The sequence below is a fragment of the Pseudonaja textilis genome, chromosome 3 (assembly GCF_049901715.1).
Source record: "Pseudonaja textilis isolate UNSWEBS1 chromosome 3, rPseTex1.2, whole genome shotgun sequence".
Taxonomy (NCBI): Eukaryota; Metazoa; Chordata; class Lepidosauria; order Squamata; family Elapidae; genus Pseudonaja; species Pseudonaja textilis.
Window position 1 is genome coordinate 42044880 of NC_141992.1, and position 23173 is coordinate 42068052.

Below are 23173 nucleotides of genomic sequence, written 5' to 3' on the forward strand. Positions count from 1 at the left end.
GACAAACCAACAGAAGAATAAGTGCACACATTGAAGACAGTGCATGCACTGTCAATTATTTGGAACCCTGCACTCATAAACAAAAAAATCTCCACACCACAAGCCAGTCAAACACCTGGGAACAAACAGATCCCCCTGATACCTCCAGTTCAAACACACCCCAACCAGGCACCCAGATGAAATCTAGCTTCCTAATAAATGATAGCCATCCATTTACTCGGTGCCAAACTGTACTAAAAGCCTCCAATACAGAAACACAATATTGCCAGCCAATCAAGACAAAAAAAGCCACAAAACAGACAGAAGATATTAGAAACACCAATCAAGCAGAACACAGCAAACTCCAAGACCAATAAACACAGACCAAGACCCCCAACCAATCAGGATGAAGAAAAAACCATTCTGGCACAGCAGTAGGCTAGCCTCAAATTTAAAACAGAAACGGCTGTGAAAGTCTGACTCACAGATGAACACAATACAGAACCCTGATGATGGCAGATGAGATTCTGCCGAAATATTGCTACAACTTTAAAAGCACAACTATAATGACATGGGAAAATAACCGAACAAAGCTGAATATGTAAGTACCTGCAAAAACTTAAGAAGACATATATATATACATACATACACACACACACACACACACACGTTATTCAGCTTTGTTCGGGTATTTTCCCATGTCATTATAGTTGTGCTTTTAAAGTTGTAGCAACATTTCAGCAGAATCTTATCTGCCATCATCAGGCTTCTATATTGTGTTCATCTGTATGTATGTATATGTGTGTGTGTGTGTGTGTGTGTGTGTGTGTGTGTTTGTGTGCATGTGTGTGTGTGCATGTGTGTTTTAAGTGAACACTATACAGAAGCCTGATGATGGCAGATGATATATTCTGAGGTTCTCGCGGGTATTTGTATGTCGATCTTTGGTTATTCGGGTTTTCTCCCATGTAAGATTGGAAGTATCTAGGCAACGTTTCGATGAAGTCTCATTCATCATCTTCAATCTTGTATCTTCAGCTCTGTGCTTCTCAGAGTAAATTACTTCTCAGAGTAAATTATTCTGAGAAGCACAGAGCCGAAGACACAAGCCTGAAGATGATGAATGAGACTTCATCGAAATGTTGCTTGGATACTTCCAATCTTACACGGGAGAAAACCCAAATAACCAAAGATATGATTGATAGATAGATAGATAGATAGATAGATAGATAGATAGATAGATAGATAGATTCTGCTTTTGGGTTTTTTTATAGCTGAGCATTACTGGTTTATTTGATAGCACTTGCCTTTGAAACTAAGGCCAGATGTGACTTATCCATTTAACTTTGTGAAAGTATCTAAAATAACATGTGGTTAGTAATGATTATATAAAAACTAAGAAAGCTAGTAAACAATGTAGGTCATTGTAAATATGACATTGCTGGGAAGCTTGCATTACAGCTAAGTACACTCTGCAATCTCTTCTACCTAGTACTGTCAAAAATGAGATTAATTCTTAGAAGAAACACAGTGTATATCATAAAGTCCAGGTAGAACATCAATTGTTCCATAAATGTAATCTTTTTTCTAGTATTATCTAATATTACACTATATAATCTTATATTAAACTTTGGATGTTATATACTGTATTTATATTGTCCTATAAACTTGCTTTCAGATGTTCACGGAGGGACAAATGCACAAGAGCCACTGAACCTTTCCGATTTGCAGCCAGCATCAAGCAGTGTATGAGTGTCATTGTTCAACCTAACAGCATCCCAGTTTCTGAGCATAGCCTTCCGGTAGGTAGCCAAGGCAGGTAATTGCTTGCTTCTTATGTTCATCATCTCTATTGCTAAGAGGATGTGATTGCCTCTAGTCTTGAATAGTACCATTCAAGTAATTTTATCTAACATTTCCTGCCTCAGCTTTGTATAATTATACAGCCTGCTTAATGTCTGCCATTTGCATGCTTCACAGCCAGCTTTTGACAACCAAAGTCAATGGAGAAGTTGTATATTGTTTAATGACTGTGGATGAGTTACTTAACACCTGCAGCAGAGCTGACATTATCAGTTCTGTGAGCATGTGATGTTGTGATCATGTGTTATTCTTAGCAAGAGAGGTTGTGATTATTAAATGAGGACTACCTATAATACAGATTGAAATAATCTCAGTAACTTTAGTCACAATATTGTAAATTTAGGCTTTTTTAGATTTTAAGAAATCTAATTTTGTTTTGTGTTTTGGTGTATTTGTCTTTGAGTATACCTTGTTGAAAAAAACCTACTTCCTCTGGTATGCATATTTTGGAAGTGTTATCTGTTACTGCAGTGCAAATATTCTAGTTTTCCCATTTGTACATTTTTAAAATAAGACCTGGTTTGAGGAATTCTAAAAGGAGAAATTTTGAAAAAGAATACAGTATATTCTAGTTTTCATTGATGTTTGAGAATGTAAAAAAAAAACAAATAACTCTTGAAGAAAGCTATTTTCTTTTCCATTAGATGATTACATTGTTTTTTTTTCCAAAAGCAAGACCTGTTTAATAGCCATTTCATAGAAAAACAGTTTGAATTATTCCATGTTAACTTTCAGCTGTAAGTACAATGCTTTGAGGTGTCCATTAATAAGCCAATGCTGATTACCATTGTGAATGGGTTTGGGGGCATTCATTTTGGGGTGTAAAACAGCTAAATCATGCCAAGTTCTATATAATACATTCTGTATATGCTAATGAAGCAAATGGGAACACATGATAATAAATAACTCAAGACAGCAAACATACCTAATACTATTTTCTCAACAACAACCCTCTGAAATAGGTTGGGCTGGGAGAGAGTTACTGACCCAAAGCTACCCAGCCAACTTTCAAACCAAGGCAGGATTAGAGCTCACAATCTCCTGGTATCTAGCCTGGTGTTTTAACCACTACACCAGTGTGACACTGATATTAGATCAGTGAAGCAATTGCAACTGAAATATAATGGCCATAAAAAAAAGTTTAAACATTTTGCTGTGTTATTCTTGAAATATAGAAAGAAATATACATACTGCCTTCTATTTTATGCCTCTTCTCTTCATTTTTTTTTCCGTAGCTAAGCTTGCTGGTGAATGATGCTCCGGACCTGTCACCTGGCATAATTTGTGTATTTGGAAACCTCACTGAAGTAGAAGGCCAGGTTCTGGGGAACCAAATTATATGCATTTCTCCATCCACTAAGGATGTCCCTGCCATACCTGTGGACCAGGGTGAGCTGTCTTCTCAGTGATAAACTGGTAGTACTTAGAGCAAGAACCAGGAGATTGAATAGTAATGGTCTGCATTATGGGACTGATTTAGATTTACTTTAATGATGACTTCTGCAATATTGGCCTACTGTCCACTCTTAGGCTCTGTAGAGTAGCACCCATCAACTTGTGAAAGACCTGTAAAAATGTTACTATTAGAAGCAAATGTGGAAGATTCTATTCTTATATCCAATCTCAGTAAAAAATTGTTTTAGCCTTCCTATGGAGCTCATTTTCTGGTCTTGTCTGGCGAATGGAGCTGAGATCAGTCTTACAAGATTGATTGTATTGTATCTCCTCCTTCTTTTTCTAGCTCAATGAATTAGGGAGGTTTCTGCCTAAGTTATTTTCATATGTTATCATGTAGTCCTAGACTTAGAAATGTTTCAGCCTCTTTTGCCTAGATAACGGATCCTGAATATTTCCATCAGGGTCACCTTCCTTATATTATTTATTTTAAAGTCTTAAGAATCAATACATTTTGGAGATAATATATAATAATATTATTACAATATATATTTTCACAAAGCTATACATTAAATATGGTATACTCTAGATGTGCCATGATTGTGTGTTCTATTTCCAAAGACTTTGGCCATGCTGATTGGGAAATTTGAGAGTTCCCTAATAATCGTTGATGCTCTGAAAGACTATATTATTATTTTATTAAATTTATTAAAGCTATCTACTCCAATCCTCTGGATGGCCTACAACATATAATATTAATTAAAGCCATTAAGAGCCTGGGTAAAATAAAATAGCCTGGACTAAAAACAGCCTAAGGCAGACTAAAAATGAGGAGAAAATAAACTAGAATGTCACTGTTTAGTATGTGAAATATTACCTGAATTGGCAATGTGTATATTTAGAGTGGAGCCAAAAGTTCATGAAATGCAATGAGCACAAGTATCTCCCTGACATTTCTACTCAGAGCGAAGTTAGCAAAACCAAGTAACAAATCAGCAAACTATTCACACCAGATTTAATATTACCTTTGTAGCTTTGCACATAATTGAATTGAAATTGAATTTAATAACTTTATCTTAGAATCTTTGTATCATTTCTACTAGATGTTACCAAACTTAGTAGCACAATGCTCTGGAAGGCTGAAATATTTTCCTACGTTTACTTAATATTGCCTCTTTTATGCCATATTTTTAGCTACTTGAATAGAAAGAAATTATTTTGTGTTAATGTAAACTGAAGTAGGGCATTATATATGAATAGCGCTCTATATGTAGTCCTCAACTTATAACAGTTCACTTAGTGACCATTTGAAGTTCCAATGGCACTGGAAAAAGTGACTTATGACCATTTTCACACTTATGACCATTGCAGTATTGCAGCATCCCCATGGTCACACAATTTACATTTGTATGCTTGACAACTGATCCACATTTATGACGGTTGTATGTCCTGATCACCTTTTGCAACCTTCTGACAAGCAAAGTCAATGGGGAAACCAGATTCAATTAATAACCATGTTACTAATTTAACAACTGCAGTGATTCACATAATAAATGTGGCAAGAAAAGTCATAAAATAGGGCAAAACTCACTTAACAAATTTTTCACTTAGCAACGTAATTACTTGGCTCATTTGTAGCTGTAAGTTGACAACTACCTGTATATCACATGATTACAACTCAATAAAGGAATGGTTGAAGCTACTAGACCTGTAACAGTGGTATCTAAGTAGATGTAGCAGTTTGTTGGTGGGCCTAATCCTGAATATCTGGTGCGGTGCTGACATTGTGGTTTCAGTCACAATGCTGTCTATAAGCAAGTATATGCTGTCCGTCTAACCTGTAACAATAAAATATAAATGTCCATGATGAACTTTCATGTTTGCATTCTGGCAATGTTTTATCATATTATTTGCTCACTTTAATTTCCAGTCTAAAACTACTTTGTGTTAGGAATTTTCATAAAGGAATTATTACTTCTCATTTGATTTTGGACAAAGCTTTAATCCCAAAAGCAGGAAAGAAAAATGCCATCTACATCTATGCCTTCTGCATTGTAGGTGTAATCTGCTTCCAGCAGATTACACAAACCCCACGCATTTAAAAGTCAGCCTTCAAGCCATCTGCTTGCTAAGCTTACCTATCATTAGGGGTCTCTGTCTTTTGTTCTCTAAGGAGAAAAGAAGCAGTTAGTGTAGGTGTTACTCATGCTCTAAAGTATGACTCACTCCCTATGAGTGGGTGAAGGTTTCCATTTTTGGGCTTCCTTCTTTGCTAAAATGATTTCTATCAAGATTTCTTTCATACTATTATCAAGCAGCTAATTGTTTGAAATATGTTTTTTACATTGTCTCATTTACCAGTAGCCATTCCTGTGAGGAGAGTGTTTAATAAGCATGCATAGAAGTTCATGAAAGATCTGGGTAGTGTGTAGAGCAGAAATGCCAGAAAATGGCTAAAAGAAAGTAAATGCAATTCATGACAGTCATGGCTACGTGCCATTTTACCTGGAGGGAGGATAACAGAGATCAGCAGTTGGCATACATTTTCAAGATGCAAATGATCTTTTTGTCTATTTCAAAAGATGTGGTTATTGGCAGGTGTTGCCTACCACACTGCCAGCCAATTTCCATCAATCTTTCTTCACTGGCACTGGATGGCATTACAATAACTGCTTCTGATTTGAACGGAACTCAGCAGAGAAAGTGTAAATTTATGTTTCAATTTAATTAAGGGATGCATTCCTGTCTCTTTCAGTCTTTTTCAGTTTTTCAAGGACTGTTTCAAAGACATCTAGTTCTACAAAATTATTATCGCCTTTATTAGTCATTTTGCACTTTCAAATGAATAGATTCCTATAATTTTGTAGCAGCCACTGTGAATATCTTTCTTTGTGGACTGTCCTAGGTATATGGTATTAACATTGAATATTCAAGATTTTACCTATCAATCTTAACTACATCAGTATAAACATTCTAGCAGTACCATGTATTCCCATATTCTTGGGGCAGCATGAAAAAATTCTGGGCTATGAAAGTGTGAACAACTCCCTGACTTATTTTACAGAAGTGCAGTGCTAAACTGGAATTAACATAGCATAGTTGCTTTGTGCATAACATACTAGGCCCAAGCAAATAATGTTAAAACGAATTAACATTATTAACTGTTTTTCAAAATGTTAAGGGAACAACTTACTAATCTATATTAATGAACCATACTAATGATCCGCAAAATATCAAATTAATTTTAGGCAAGCTTACAATATTATATAAACCTCTGCATTAGCCTCCCTGAAATCAGATTAACAGTGACATAGAAAAATGTAGTTTATATTTTCTAATGTTTCTTGTATAACCCTATGGCTTCAGAGGGAAAAGAACTGATTTGGGGCTTATCATGATAGAATAATGGAAGTATTACCTTTAAAGATCCTGAGAAAACCTAAGAAGATAAATTGCTTGTTGGTTTATAATCTTCAGGATTTTTAAGAATTAGATTTCAAAAGATACCACTATTTTCTGATTGGAAGATTTTAAGAAACCAGCACTGGAAATTTGTAATCCAACGTGTTTATTGAAACAGTAGACATGGTGCCACAGATTATTCAGTAAAACAGACTGGCCTAAAATAGAGGTACATGAATTTGATCCCACCTTGTTGGGGAAAAAAGAAGCAACTATCCCAACAAAGATTGGGAAATAATACTTTCAAAAGAGGAGTAAACAAAAATGAAGGAACAGGACTTAAAAGATAATTTTAAAAATCATAAAATATCTATGAAATGCCCATGTTGTTCTTGTGCATGATGTTTCAATAATTTCTTTGCCTTTCCCCCCCACAGACTGGTTTGGCATAGAGCTTCTGTTGAAATCCAGAGAGACTGGCAAGATGTTTGTCAGCACAGAGTTCAAATTTTACAACTGCAGTGCCCACCAGCTGTAAGATATCTTCTGTTTCTTTCATTGAATGCTTTACTGTTAAATAGAGATTTTTGCCCATTTTGCAAGAACTGCAAAATTACTGTGTATAAAAGGTTTGTAACCAAGTTCAGAATCTACTAGCTAGGATTCACTAGTATTTACATAAAGAAGAATGGTTAGTAGTTATCTGGTTTATTAGGATAATTGATTTTTAGGTATCATTTGGACATCTAATACAGTCTTTAGAAAAATGGTTAGATATAATTACAATATTATGATGTTAAATTAACATTTGAGTTTCTTCAAAGTTGTTCTGCATGATTTCTATAAATAGATGACCTAAGTAAAAATTAATAGTTATTGTTTTAACTGCATGGTCATTTGAGTGTCAATTACTGGTACTTCATTAAACCTTCAGTTACTGAAAGACTAAACTTTAAAAGTAAAATTTCACAGTGTATTAGCCTTTTATGCTGAGGTAATTGGGGGGTGGAATCTTTCCCCAAGCTAGGAACTCTACAAAACAATGGGCACTCAAAGTATAAGAAGGCATTCCAAGGTATTTCAACTCATAATAAAAAACTATATTCAGTGTCCTACATAACAAAATTATATGCTCGGTATCAGTATCTAATAGCAGCACTTACATGCTAAGATCATAAAAGATTCATTTTGATCTGGGAAATGGAAACTGAAGAACATGTGTCATTCACAATCCTGTCAAGAGAACAAAAAAGAGTGAGAAATATGTCAAATAAGTGAGTAATTAAATACATTCACACTGCTTAATGTTCCCATTCCACTAGATTTGCATGTTTATGATTAGAATCAATTTTTAAAGGTCATTTCAGAAAAAGAAAAAGCAGATTGCAGTTGAGGATTAGAAATGAACAAACAGGGTTGATGAGCCTTGGTGGCACAGTGGTTAGAGTAAAGTACTGCAGGCTACTTCTGCTAACTGTTGGCTGCCTCCAGTTTGGCAGTTCAAATCCCACCAAGCTCAAGATAGACTCAGCCTTCCATCCTTCCGAGGTCAGTAAATGAGGATCCAAATTGTTGAGGGCAATATGTTAACTCTGTAAACTACTTAGAAAAGGCTGTAAAGCACTGTAAAGCCAGGGGTGAGATTCTACCAGTTTGCACCTATCCGCTAGAACCGGTTGTTAACATTCTAAGCAGTTCAGAGAACCGGTTTTTAGAAGAAATTACTGGCCTAATCCTGTAAGGAAGGCAGGAAGGAAATGTTCTGGTGTTGCTTACAGAAACTGCCTCTCCATTAACCCTTATTACATTCTTGGCAGGACTAGACTTCCTGTCTCAGGGACATCTCTAGGGTTTTTTTTTCCCTTCCTTTGCTGCTACTTTGCTTGTGTGGAGTGACCATTCAAAGTTACAATGGCATTGAAAAAAGTGACTTGTGACCATTTTTCACACTGATGACTGTTGCAGCATCCCCACAGTCTTGAGAGGCCAGGTGAGGAGATGCATGCCTCGATGTGAGTGATATTGAGTTGGCCACACCCAGCAATAACATGACCACCAAGCCATGTCTACCCAGTCACATGACCACCAAGCCATGCCCACCACCTAAGCCATGCCACACAGAACTGGGTGTTAAAAAAATTGTAGCCCACCCCTGTGTAAAGCAGTATATACATCTAAGTGCTATAGCTATGTGTGTCTTGCAGATAAGAGGTGGGGATGCTCACTGAACATTTTAATTTGAAAATGAAGAATTATCTGTTTGAGATATTGGAATCCTTTACAGAAGTCAGACTAATTAGCTGTCATGGGGAGAAAACTGGTCCCTGTAATTAATCTTGTAAATTCTCCCTGATCTGGCAAGAATTGGTTGTGTTTAAGGAAAGGATAAACAAGTGTATATTAAGCCAGTGATATTAAGCCATAATACATTTGGCCATGATTTAATTTTTGTACAAGCAATGGAGAAGAGTATTGAATATTTGCAATGAAGATGAGTTCATCTCTTCTTGCTGGTCCTCTTTTTTTGGGGTGGTGGTGGTGGTAATGGAGTAATATTCCATTGGAAACTGCCTTCATGAATTTTAAGAGTGTTACCATATGCCACCCCCAGTGTTTTCATCATAATACTTCTTTTCTTTTCATCCCCTGATCAGAAAGCAGAGGTCTGATTATTCATTCTGTTTTCATCCTTAAATGTTTCCCATATATGAAACCTATCCATTAAAATTTGATATAAAGTATTGATGGAACAGAATTGACCTATCCAAGCACAAGGACAAGACGTTTAGGCAGGTCATCGCTACAGGTTGAGTACCTTGCGATTTCATCTGGCTCAGTTCATAAATACCTCAGAGTAAAGAGAAAGAAATTAGCAAAATTTGCCTTTTTATTCTTTTAAGAATCCAGAGTAAATGATTCTAAATTGGAAACAGTTTAACTGAAATATCAGACTTTCACTGAGTAATTGTTTGCATTAATCAGGTGTTATTATAAGTATACCTTGGAGCCTAAAATTTAGAGAATATCTTTGCCAAGCTAGTAAATTTTAGAGAAGCATAAGATTTGAATCAGGAAATTCTCTTAGCTGTTGAGAGTCTAAGATATGATAAATTGAAACAAAAGATCTTTGCAAGAAACCCAAAAATACAGCAACCTGTGTTATGTGAACTTAATGGCTTTGGTTTAAAAGCACTGGTCATATGCAAAATGTCCTGAAAACATAATAATGCTTCTTACTTGTCCTAAGAGATATCACAAAGTCAATTTTTCTACCATTAGAGTAGAAAAGCATTAGAGGTACCTATGCATGGTGCATGAAAGCTACAACTTTTTTTAAATGAAATATCTGTTCCGTTTAAGCAAATATATAAAGTTTTGGTAACTAACCAATAATATTGTTATTTATCAGACACTATCAATAATAAACATATTTGCTTATGTTCCTTTCTTGGCAGATGCCTGTCTTGTGTCAACAGTGCCTTCCGCTGTCACTGGTGCAAATATCGAAACCTGTGCACTCATGATCCAACAACATGCTCGTTTCAGGAAGGACGGATCAATGTTTCTGAGGTATAAACATTGAATTTAGGAACTAGACAACACAGTTCTGATGCAAGTCTTTTTGCCTTGTGACTTAACTTCCTTTTCCTATTTCCACTTCACATGGTGTCAAAGTAAAATGAAAAAAAGAGAGAAAGAGTCAGAAGATCTAAATCTTGGCTGGTGATCTCATTCCTACACAAGATATGTTGGAATATGAATATGAATATATATTGAGATTGCAAATCTCTATAAATTCATAGTACAGTTTAAGCCAGATCCACAGCTATATTTGGAAGAAGACCAACTGTGAAAAACACTAATGATTCTCTGTTGGCTGTAAATAACATATATTTGATATGATAATAATTCCCATCATTTATTTCAGGAAAGATCAGTTTTTCTACCTTAAGACAGTAACACAGCATCAGTTTACGCAGACAGACATCTCAGAGAAATTATTCTGGCAGCACTCTGCCACTGCAGAACCATGACAGATACATTTTGAAAGCTGTTTTTACCATGTTTTAATTGACACTCTCAATAATAGAACTAAAAAGAAAAGGATTTTATATTATTAGTCTCAGAACGCTTTGAGAAAAAGTTATATGCTGAAGTACATTTCACCCTCACAATGATTTGGTCATATTCTCTATTTTAGTTTTAGATTTTGATATGGTTAGAATTAATTAAAGCTTCTTGATATAATTTATAAACATATTTCATGAATAAGAATGTCTGATGTTAAGATGGAATCTGGGAATTTCAGTCACCAATGACTGAAGATGAAGTGGTTTAATATGTAAGCAGGGTTTGCAGTAAGAAAGGCTTTAGAGTAGACAGCTATCCAAGCTTAATGAATGATGTTGCCAGAAATCCTGGCTAAATTAAACATGTCATTTCTTCAAATAAATTTATTTCAGGGAATCAGTCTAAATTTGGACCTGGATATGATTTAGAGGCATTCATATTTTGATTCTTATTTTGAAATTGGAAAAAAAGTGACCCACAGCTATTGTTTGCACTGGAAATTGTATTACTAAAAACAGAAAACATTAGTAATTAATGTTATCCCTAAGTAATTAGGGATTAGTAATTAACAGATAATAGATAACAGATAATCAGAGTTAGAAGGTACCTTGTAGGTCATCTAGTCCAACCCCCTGACAAATGGCAGTCCAATCTCTTCTTGAAAGTCTCAAGTGATGGTGCTCCCACAACTTCCGAGGGCAAGCTGTTCCATTAGTTGATTGTTCTCACTGTCAGAAAGTTTCTCCTTATTTCCAGGTTAAATCTCTCCTTGTTCAGTTTCCATCCGTTAGAATTGAGAAGAATGACATAGTATCCATGAGACCAAGGGAAAAGTTCCATTTTTCTTTTTCACCATAAAAATGTTAAGCCGTCAATATTTTGAAAAGATGAGAGGTGTAAAGTGTCTGCCTTTGATGAAAAAATTAACATATATTTCAGATTGCCAAGAGAAATAATTGGTTTTAATTGAATCACATAAATGTAAAGTCTAACCAATAATGAGGCTGAAGAGAATAAAATGCAAGAAAATAATAAGAAAAAATTACATTTCTGTTCTAATTATAATGCAGTTATACTGCAAATATACCCAAAGAGAAATAGCAAGAGTTAAAAAAATGATACCTTCTTGATTAGCAAGAATAACAGATATATGTATACATAGTATGAATGCAAAAATTAATAGGGCTGACAACAGAAATGTGTGTGCAGAAATGATCATTGATGCTTTTTATGAGAAGTAAATTGCATATGCTATGAACTTTGAAGTGCCTTTTCCAGAAAGAGTTTTCAGCTTTGAGGACCAACAAAAAGTTTTAAAGGTTTTAATATAAATGCATGAGTCTTCTTTCTAAAGTAGCAATAAGTTGCATATTTTATAAATATGCACTTTCTCAGCTGTTCTGTATTGTATTCTATTTAGCACTTTGGAAGCAAAATGTCTTAAATCGTATGTTGAGGAAATAGAGAAGGGGAGAGACACAGATTATTTGTCCAGTCTAGAATAAAGAAGTGACAACTTTCAATTGTAAAGAAACTCTTACCTTTTATTATAAAAATTGTGATTTAGATAAGATATTAAGGACAATTTCTTAAGTAAACTGAGCTGCTAAAATCATCCCTTTCATCAGATGTTAACTAGAGTTAAGAATCTTACACATTGCTAGCTATTGTTTATTTGTGGCAAAATGAAAGCAATCTTAACCTTTTTAAAGTAAGGTTATAGTTTTTGAATATTGAAAAAGAGGCACTTTCATGTTTCACCATTTTGTTTTCCATTAATGCTTAGAGGCAGATCTGCACTCTACAGCCACTCAAATAAATTTGCACTGTGTGAATCCTTTTCCTCTTTGCACTCTGGCAGATTTATTATTTAACACAGTTAAAAAAAACCATATACTTAAGATTGTGGAAGTAGCCAGCTCTGACAATGAGGATGTATGACTTCAATTTTGTCCAAGACATTCACTGAAAACAGAATGATTCACTTGGTGGACAGAATCAGTTGTTATGCTTATTTCTTAAAGTGTTTTTATCCTACCTTTCTATCTAATACCCTTCAATTTGAGAAACAGGCTATTTAAAAAGGTATAAAACAGCCATTAGAGAATTTTTAAAATTATTCCCCAACTACACAAAACTAAAAATAACAATAAATACATTTCTTTTGTAGAAGAAAGTTTATTAAAAACCAAGTTTTAGTTATTCGCTGAAACATGAACAATGAAGTAGCTATAAAATTTCTCATAAAAGCATTCCCTTTCTATCTTATTTTCTCATCTACTGAATTTCAGATTTGATTCTGGGGAGAATAGATATAAGCTAAACCAGGGGTCAAGCTACAAGCTAAACCAGGGGTCTCCAAACTTGACATCTTTAAGACTTGTGGACTTCAACTCCCAGAATTCTCCAGCCAGCAGCTGGCTGGGGAATTCTGGGTGTTGAAGTCCACAATTCTTAAAGTTTCCAAGTTTGGAGACTTCTGAGCTAAACTGTAGAATAGTAGGCTTGAGTAGACTATCATAGTGAAGCAATTAATTCATTAGCTTTATTAGCTTTTTTCAGCTATTTGCTCAAAATTTTCATGAGGGGTGGGGTAGGGGAGGACACTTTCCTATCCCAATGGACCAGTATTTCTCAACCTTGGAACTCTAACTGAAGTTTGAACTTCAATTGCTTGGTTGATACTAAGTTGATTTTCCATTTCAGTATCTTCATTGCCAGTTCTAAGGCTGGTGGTTGAATCTGTTGGTGTTAGTTTACTTTCCTTAATATTTAAATCTTACTCACACTCTTTCACTGCACTCTTTGACTCTTATTACAACTTGCAGATCCTTTGCATTTTAAGCTAACAAAGTAGTGTTTTCAGCATAGCATAAGTTATTGATGTTTCTTCCTCCAATTTTAAAATCATGCTTATTTTCTTCCAATTTACTTCCCTTAGTGTATATTCAGCATTTATTGTAAGTTGAATAAATAAGAGGGGAAAATGTAGCCTTGTCTCACTGCTTTACTGACCTGGGATATGCATGTATGGGTGTATACATGTATGCACGTGCATGTATGTGTGTGTGTGTGTGCACGCGCGTGCGCGCACGCACACACACACACACACACACACACACACACAGAATAAAACAAGAAAATCAGCTTATGATTTTCAGCAGCAGAAGTCTTTTCAATTAAGATTAACAAAGACAGATCAGTAGCCAGGAAGTCACTTACTCTCATATTACTACCAAATTTACTTTCTGGAAAATTAGGAAAATTTTCTTTTTTAAAATATTTTAAAGCTTATTCAATCTTTTAGCAAAGGATTCAGTCATTCACAGTTCTTGGCTTTGGGTTGTATAAAACTTTAGAAAATCAACTATCAGCCCCTTGGTTTGGGGCTGTTTTTGACGGACTCTAATTCTGTGCTGAATAAGACTGCATCCATCTAAAATATGGACACATATGAACACATAGACCTGACATTTATTACTAAGATCTGGTTAGGTAATGAAAGGGAAGTAGCCCTACTGGAAATCTGCCCTGCCAGGTTTCATATTGTGCAGCAAGCATAGCAAGAAAACTAGAAAGGGAAAGAAACAGTGGTGATAAGTTATCTGTAGGATTCTCAAATGAGTTTCTGGGTTGCCATGTGGATAACGAAGCATGAACTAGATCAAGGGTCTTCAAACTTGGCAACTTTAAGACTTATGGACTTCAACTTATGCACTTGAAATTCTAGACCTAGAAAACCTAGAATTACACCACCTTTGGTCTGATCTAAGTTTATTATATAAAATCACACATTGCAATGTCCTACTTGTCAATGAATACTTCAGCTTCAACCATAACAATACAAGAGCATACAATAGATATAAACTCAAGGTTAACCAGACCAAACTTGATTGCAGGAAATATGACTTCAGCAACAGAGTGGTCAATGTCTGGAACACTCTACCTGACTCTGTGGTTTCCTCCCCAAACCCCAAAAACTTTAACCTTAGACTGTCTACTGTTGACCTCACCCCTTTCCTAAGAGGTCTGTAGGGGGGCGTGCATAAGCGCACCAATGTGCCTACCATCCCTGTCCTATTGTTTCTTTTATTTTTCTTATATGTATCTATTTCATGTATTCATAACTTCTGGGAGTTGAAGTCCACAAGTCTTAAAGCTGACAAATTTGAAGACCCCTGAACTACATCCATGTTTTCCTGAATCTTTTGGGCAACTTAAGAAATATGACACTAACTGAATTTGAGAAGTTCATTGAATTAACAACTGGTGCCACCTGGCTTGAAAGAAAGAGTAGTGCAGCTTCTTTTGATGAAATCTCTTGATTTGAGTTTGATAATGTTCTCAATCAAATAAGCAATCTCTGCCACTTCTACTTTTTGCTGTTGAGAAAGGAGAAGGTGTTCACTGAAGAGTATTCTAGGGGCAATGGTTTATCTGGATCTTTTTCAGTCAAGATTCAGACTCTGATATAGGATGAAAAAGTCACATAGATGAACTATAAAAACACATTTCATATAGAGCTATCATTGGAAACAATTTAGATGCTGCAACTTCTGTAGAGGTTCTGTTCATTATTTAGGGTCAGACCCAATACCTCAGGGTGACGTCAATTTTAAGGTTGTTGCATTGGCTACCAGTAGGCTTCCAAGCCCAATTCAAAATGCTAGTTATCTTTAAAATCTCTATACAACATAGAACAGAAATGACTTGGACAATATTGAATTTGCTTCTCTGGTGCAAATTTCTAGTAAGGACCTGTTGAAAATCATACTTTCTCAAAGGTATATAGAATACGGGCTATATTTCAGAAGAGGATCCCATTATGTAGTATATCATCCCCGTACAAATTACATGTGATCCTAGCCTATTAATGTGCCTTTGGTCTTGCCTGAAAGTTGCAACAATTGTATTAAAATCTTAATTTATTCAGATGATTGATAACTGTACTAAATCTATTAATATATTACCACACTTGACTTTCAAATTATTTATCTTCTATCTTTTCATGTTCCAAAATGTAATAAGCTTTTGACCAGCCCCAACACTGATTGGGCATGTTTGTGGAAATGCTATAATGAAATAAAATAATTATATTATTTTTTTCTATTGTTGCCATAACATAGATCTTCACTCAGGTTTCCAGCAATTAAGATTATGCCATTGAAATAGAGGAACTATGGAATTTGTCTTTCCTACAAAATCCTGCATGGATTCTTCAGTTAAGCTACCCAGTAAAAGCTTTTGACTGAAACACTGTTAACAGCATTCACTCGTGATATCTAGCATTAAATGAGTTCTGTAACATGAAACATTTATGCAGGCAAAAATATTAAAAAATGCTTGTCATTTTATGGTAGTGTGGAAATTGTCACAAAAACATGCTTGGGTAAAGTGGTAAAAATTTAAAAGATGGTCAGAAACTTGTAGACATATAATCATTTTATTATAAAATATCTCAGTATAATCTCATTTAAGGAGACTATTTTTTATTAATGTTCAGTGTATTTTTATCTAACACAAAATGAAACCTCTTGTGATAATTGATAATTATTCTCAGAAATTTGGGGATAATCTTCCATTGGTATCCATTCTGTACAAATTGTGTTTTTACATGTGTGACACTGATTCAGGCAGATTGAGATTATTCACGGATTTTGAAAGGTTAATTGGATATACACTCCATTTCTGTTCCATGGAAATGTTTAAATAATACCTGAGTTGAGTTTCCAGCCTGTTCTGAAACTTCTTGTAATTATAATCATATAATAATTTTTAGAAGTATCAGCAAAAAATCTAAAGTATTTGCCTCACCTTTCAGTACCTAGATCTTTTAGCAAGGAGTTGAAACCCATAGACCAATGGTAAAGATCCAGGTCAGCTTATACATTGTCTTTTTTTCTTGATAAATTTTGCAAACATCTGAAGCAATAATATAAATTAGCTGCATATCACGTATATGATAAAACATCCAAATATATTCCAATAACTCATTGAGTATTGACTATTTCAGAACCATACATACGTTGATGTATATTTGAAAAGAGCAATGTATGCATTTGGTTGAGTCCACCAAATCACTAAATTATGTTTTACATTTTTCTGAGAATGAAAAATTGCATTATAAGGAGGCATAAATCTTGAAAGTCTTCAAAATCTGATTGGAAGCTGTCCAGAGTTTGTTATGTTTTACATAAATAAATTAAGCCTAAGTGTGTAATCTAATTGTAGTGATTTGTGGACCTCTAATATCTAACCTTTTTCTTGTGTATTATTATTAATAATATGTAGTAACAGCACAGCAGTTAACATGTATGCCACCCAATTCTCAAAAATCAAATTAAAATATAAAAAATAAAGATAAAAGATGGAAAACCCAGTGAAATGAATGGTCTCGCTCTTCCCCATCAAAAACCTGGGTGAAGAGCCTTCATACGTTCACATAAACAGACAATAATGGAGCTGGCTAATCAGGTGAAGCAAACTGAAACAACTATTTCTGTAGAATCTTCTGGAATTAACACTATGAGATACAGAACATAGTTGTAGATGGTATTTTTCTGAGCATTTTATTTAAAAATAAAAGATGCAAACTGTATTAATTTTTTTTTTGATGGACACATATTTGTGGGTAAGAATTAAAATAAGAATTATGTTCTACAAATTTGCTTTGTCCTAAGGATGTTTATTTCCATAAGCCAATTCAGAAGGTTATAGCTACTTATTGGCCAACAAAAAATATTAAATAGAAGACATTACTAAGTATATTTCCGTATCTTTTAGAAGATCCATTTACTCTGAATTTATTGAGGAAGTGATTTTCTATTGATTAGATTTATGCTATCTATAGCCTAGATTTCCAAAATGTGTATAATTGAAAATCTCAGGAATAATGAAAATTTAATGCATACTTGGTAATGATCTAATGGTATGTATATATCAAATCCATGCCAGAACTAGGTAGAGTCTTGAATACTTCAAGATAAAAAGAAAAATCCTGTGAATATCAGATTCTTGATTTGGCCCAATGCATCTTTTTTCTCTCCCCTTCAACAATTTTTTTCATCAGTTTTTATACCTGCTACCTCATAGTTTGTATCTATACTAGTCTTGGAAAATATAGTTTTAGATCCTGATTTACAAGAGAGAGAACCAACAAATGGCAAATCTCAATGCTTCCCTGTCAAGGTGGATAGATTTGGTGTCTTCTTTATCAAGAGACTTTATTAATCTGCTCAGACATCATAATTGAACCAGCTCATAATCTTTTCTATAAACTCTATATATTTTTCCTCAATGACTCATTTTATAAATTCAACACAGATAAGATAAATTATTTATTTTATAAAATTTATATACATGCCCATCTCACAACAAAAAAAACTCATGTTGCAAGTGAAGTAAAGATTTCCTCCAGTTTTGCTCAAATTCCTGTGGTTATTTGGGCATGTCAATGTATTTTTTTTACAACAGTACCCAAATGATTTGCCATTGCCCTCTTCTGGGATACTTTTTTTTAATTCCTACAAATTTGGGGTTCTCTAATGGTCCCTCATTCATCAAGTCCAATCTTCCTTTGCTTTTATAAAATTAACCAAGGTCATGAGGTTACTTCATTTGCTGTGTCAAAATGGCTACTAGTGTGACTGCAGTGATGTTGTAGCTTTCCTTCCACACTTTTAGATGTCTCTTACTTCAATCATTGAGTTATCAAGCGGTACAAATGTCCAATGATTTCTCTCTTTTCCGGAATAGACTGTAATTATGGCATGATAGTGTTTGACATATTTCTCCTAATGAAAATTTTGCAATGAGAAAAAAAAAACACCTTCTATTATGTTCTCCATGGATCCAATAATGCAAACCCTTCTGCATGTAACATTTCCAACTCTACAGTTCTGATGTATGCTAAAAGAAAATAGAAATTATCACTAATCACATTGTTTTTGTTCTGGAAAACTGTTTTCCCATTTTATTTACTTGTCCAACAATGTATATACTATATACCAACTAACAGTACAGTGACCCAGATGGTGAACCAAAAGATTAAAAGCAGAAGAAAACCAAATATAAATAATAACCAGGACAGAGAGATATGTTCAAGGTCTAATTCTATGTCTAATTTCAATTCATCAAGTAAAGACTTACGTAACCACCTATCCCAAATCCTGGGCAATAACCAAATCTTCAATGCCTTACAAAAGGCCAGCAAGGGCAGTACCATCTGGATCTCTGTGAAATGTTATTCCATAGGGCAATTGATGCAGTATAGAAAGAATAATTGCCCATCACACCTACTGATCTGAAGGATAAAGGGACATATAACCTAAAAAAGGAAAACCAAACACCTCTCTGCATCTTGTAAAGTAACTACAAGATGCAGAGAGGTGTTTGGTTTTACTTTTTTTTTCCAATTGGTCTTTCACAATAAGCTTAATCAATGAATTTCTGCAAAATAGCATGCTTTTATGTATTTTATATTATAAAGCTTTAAAAGATCTTAGGTTAATTATATCAGCATTATTTTCTCAGAATACTATTTTGAGTAGCTTGGTTTTAAAACAAAAATAAAATAAAATCAGTGTCAAGAAAAGACTAGCTATGGACAATCAAAAGGGCAAGAATCAAAGATCACCTTGTAATCCCTTTCTTTCACACCCTCTGCTCCAGGAGACCTTTGGAAAAAATTTTCCAAAGATCTTATTATATCAATAGTCTTAAGCACCATAGATTATGGTTATGATTAGGAATTTATGCAAGCAAGTTTTTCCTAATCTGACATCCTCCAGACCAGGGGAGTCAAACTGATGTTGTCATAGCAGTGTCATGTGATGTATCAGGACGTTTTTCCCCTTTGCTAAACTGAGCATGGGCGTAGCCAGCATGTGACGCATCTGGCCTATGGGCCAGGAGCTTGATACCCCTGCACTAGAGAGTTTGGACTACATCTCCCATTATATAAGCCAGATTGTATGTTAGGAATCATGGTAGTGTTCATGCAACTCTTACCCCCTTCATTCATTTAGGTGATCATCAGCCCCATTCCTTAAAATCAGGCCATCTTTATTAAAAATCCATCACATCCTTCACCTTTATGTTAGTTTGGAAGAATACAACGTATCTATTTTTCAGTTCATTTATCAATACATGCTTTTTAGCATTTTCTTCTATTATACGCCACATCCTCCATTTGGCAAACTAATGCTATTTAATACTGGTAGTGGAAAAACCACCAAACTAAACATTGCATTCCAGAGAAGAGCAGAAATTATATTTAAAGAAACACTGCAAAAAAAATTATGAGAAATTACTCTTACGTTGAGGATAACTTATATCTATTTGTGGCTCATGTTTTTATAAACTGTTTTTCAGGGACTTAACAGATTTTTAGTTAATTAATTAGTATTAGTCATTTAGTTGTCTAGTTTTTTTTCATTGGTTGGATAAATGGCCAGATCTGATAAACCACTGTGATAATCGGCTTTTCAAACCACGACTTATCATAAATATTGAAATTTTAGCTGTTTTTAAGCCTGTAGTTGGAAAAAAAACCCAACATTTCTAATACTAAAAGTTTCTGTGAGGAATTCCTACAAATGGGTTCAAAGCCATTTTAAAGACAGAGGAGTTAAAAGAAAAACAAATTTGAACAGAATATTCACTATAGTGGGTATAACTTTTAAAAAGTGCTATACATTTTTAATTTGAAAAATTATATCAGGGAAATAAAATATTGTACAAATTGTGATGTCATAAACTGAACATTTCCATGTGCTAATTAGCAATAGTAGAGTTGTTATTTCCTGTTAACAAATTATGCTGCAGGAAACGCTTTGTAATTGCATGAGTCATTTTTTTCTGAAAGTTGTGAATGCTTTGAATTACTGAAGAAGTTCTCAAAGTACATTAATATATTAACTGGTGTATTTGTCAAAAATTCATCTGTCATTTGAAAAATGCTTCATATTTCAGCTCTAAATATAACATATCTTTTAAAAAGAAACACAGTATACTTTTCTATTTGAAAAGAGTGTCATTAAGTAGAATGGAACTCAGGATCAGTTAAATGGGGGAAATTACAAACTTCATTCTCCTGATTTTTAGTGAAAGGTTTTTATTTTTACAGAAACCTAAATTATACTGAGAACAATTGGAAACTCTTGACATGTTTTTCACTCATTTGTTTCACTCATTCCATAGAAATGTGTAGTATATTGAAAATAATTGAACTGGACTATGTTAATATAGTTATGATGGGAGATTTCAATGGAATTGTAGACAACAAATTGGATTATACAGCAACAACAACAAAGCAAAATAGAAAGACTCTTCCTAAATCCTTTTTTAAAATGACAGATGAAATAAACTTAAAAGATATATGGAGAGAAAGAAATGCTAAAACCAAACAATACACTTTTTACTTAAATAGACATTTATCATGGTCCAGAATAGATATGATTTGGATTTCAACAGAACTAATATCTAATATTCAAGAAACAAATATTGAAACAAGTACTTGGGCAGACCACAATCCATTGACAATTAAATGGAAAGGACAAAAAAGAAGATCGAGATGGACGTTAAATAATACTATTTTAAAGGAAAAGGACTTCACACAGCGGATGGAGAAAGAATTGGCCTTTTTCTTTAAAGAAAATTAAAAAAAATACTTCAATTCAGAATGTATGGGACACAATGAAGGCATATGCCAGAGGCTTGATAATAGACTATACAAGGAAAAGGAACATCAGGAAAAGGCAAGCCACTAAAGCTTTAGAAGACAAGCATAAAAGACTTGAAAAAAAGCTACAGAAAATGCCACAGAAAAAAGACATTAAACTAAAATTGGACATAATTAAACACAAAATGGGTCAAATAGAGAAAGAAGAATTAGCACAGAAAATTAGAAGTGATAAACAGAACTACTTTGAAGATACAAACAAACCAGGTAGATGGTTAGCATACAAATTGAGAAAGGAGAAAGAATCAAGGAAAATATTGCAATTAATAGATGATCAAGGTCAAGTTTGCTACGGCAATAAAGAGAAAAAGGAAATTATTCGAGACTTCTATGGGCAACTATATAAGCAAGAGAATATTGATGAGGAAAGAGTCAAACAGTATTTACAGAATGCTAATTTACCTAAGATACCTAAAGAGACTGAAAAAAATGTTAGAAAGCAATATAACAATGATGGAATTAACTGAAGCACTTAAGAAGCAAAATAATGGAAAGGTACCAGGCCCAGATCGACTTCCGGCAGAATTTTATAAAACATTACAAGAATCGCTGAGCCTTCCATTGCTAGAAATCATGAATGAAGTTATGTCAAAGAAGATACCTAAAACATGGTCAGAAGCCTATATTACACTTATTCCAAAACAAGAGGCTGATCCATTGCAAATTAAGAATTATAAACCTATTTCTTTACTAAATGCAGATTATAAAATTTTCGCTTCAGTTTTGGCAGAAAGACTTAAAAAATACTTAAATAACTTTATTCATCCTGATCAAAATGGATTTCTTCCAAAGAGACAAATCAAAGATAATATGAGACTAATTTTGGACACTTTGGAATATTATGAGGCACACCCCGAAAAGCAAATGGCTTTGATATTTTTAGATGCACAAAAAGCATTTGATAATGTGAATTGGAGATTCATGTTATTATTATTGGAACAGATGGGTTTCGCCAGAAAATTCATTCAAGCAATAGAAGCCATATACCATAAGCAAACGGCAAAGGTAACAATAGAGGGAGAATTGACAGATTCCATCAATATAAGAAAAGGTACAAGACAAGGATGCCCACTATCACCCACTATTTGTATTAACTTTGGAAGTGTTAAATAGAAATATTAAAGATGAAAAGAGTATAAAGGGAATGAAAATTAAAAAGGAAGAATTTAAATTGCAAGCCTTTGCGGAAGACTTGGCTTTTATTTTAGAAGACCCTTTAGAAACAGCACCAAAATTATTGGAAAAGATAGAGGCATATGGTAAGGTGGCTGGTTTGAAAATAAATAAAGATAAAACAGAGATATTGACAAAGAATATGCTACTAAGACAAAAAGAAGAATTGGCAGACCTATTGAAAATTCAAGTCATGAACAAGGTTAAGTATTTGGCATTTGACAGCAAGATGCAGTACATTAAAAGAGAACAATTACATTAAACTTAAACAGCAGATAGCATTAGACTTGACGAAATGGGAAAATCTACAATTGTCATTAATAGGGAGAATCTCAACAATCAAGATGAATATTTTACCCAGAATTTTATACCTGTTTCAAACAATACCAATTAGGCTTGGAAAGGACTACTTTGAAGATTTAAATAAAATTGTGTTGAAATATATATGGCAAGGTAAGAAAGCAAGAATAAAGTTGAAACTCTTGCAAGATGCTAGAATTAAGGGAGGATTTGGTTTGCCTAATTGGGAGTTGTACTATCAAGCTACAA

The 23173-nt window shown here is 34.1% G+C and overlaps 1 protein-coding gene across 1 annotated transcript in view; it reads left to right on the forward strand.

Moving 5' to 3' along the window:
- PLXNA2 (plexin A2) overlaps positions 1-23173 on the forward strand; it is a 468647-nt gene that overhangs the window by 268950 nt on the left and 176524 nt on the right. Inside the window, exons 6-9 of the mRNA XM_087929350.1 lie at positions 1658-1781; positions 3078-3231; positions 7077-7173; positions 10095-10209. Coding sequence (XP_087785476.1) covers positions 1658-1781; positions 3078-3231; positions 7077-7173; positions 10095-10209 — 490 coding nt within the window. The remainder of the gene's footprint in view (positions 1-1657; positions 1782-3077; positions 3232-7076; positions 7174-10094; positions 10210-23173) is intronic.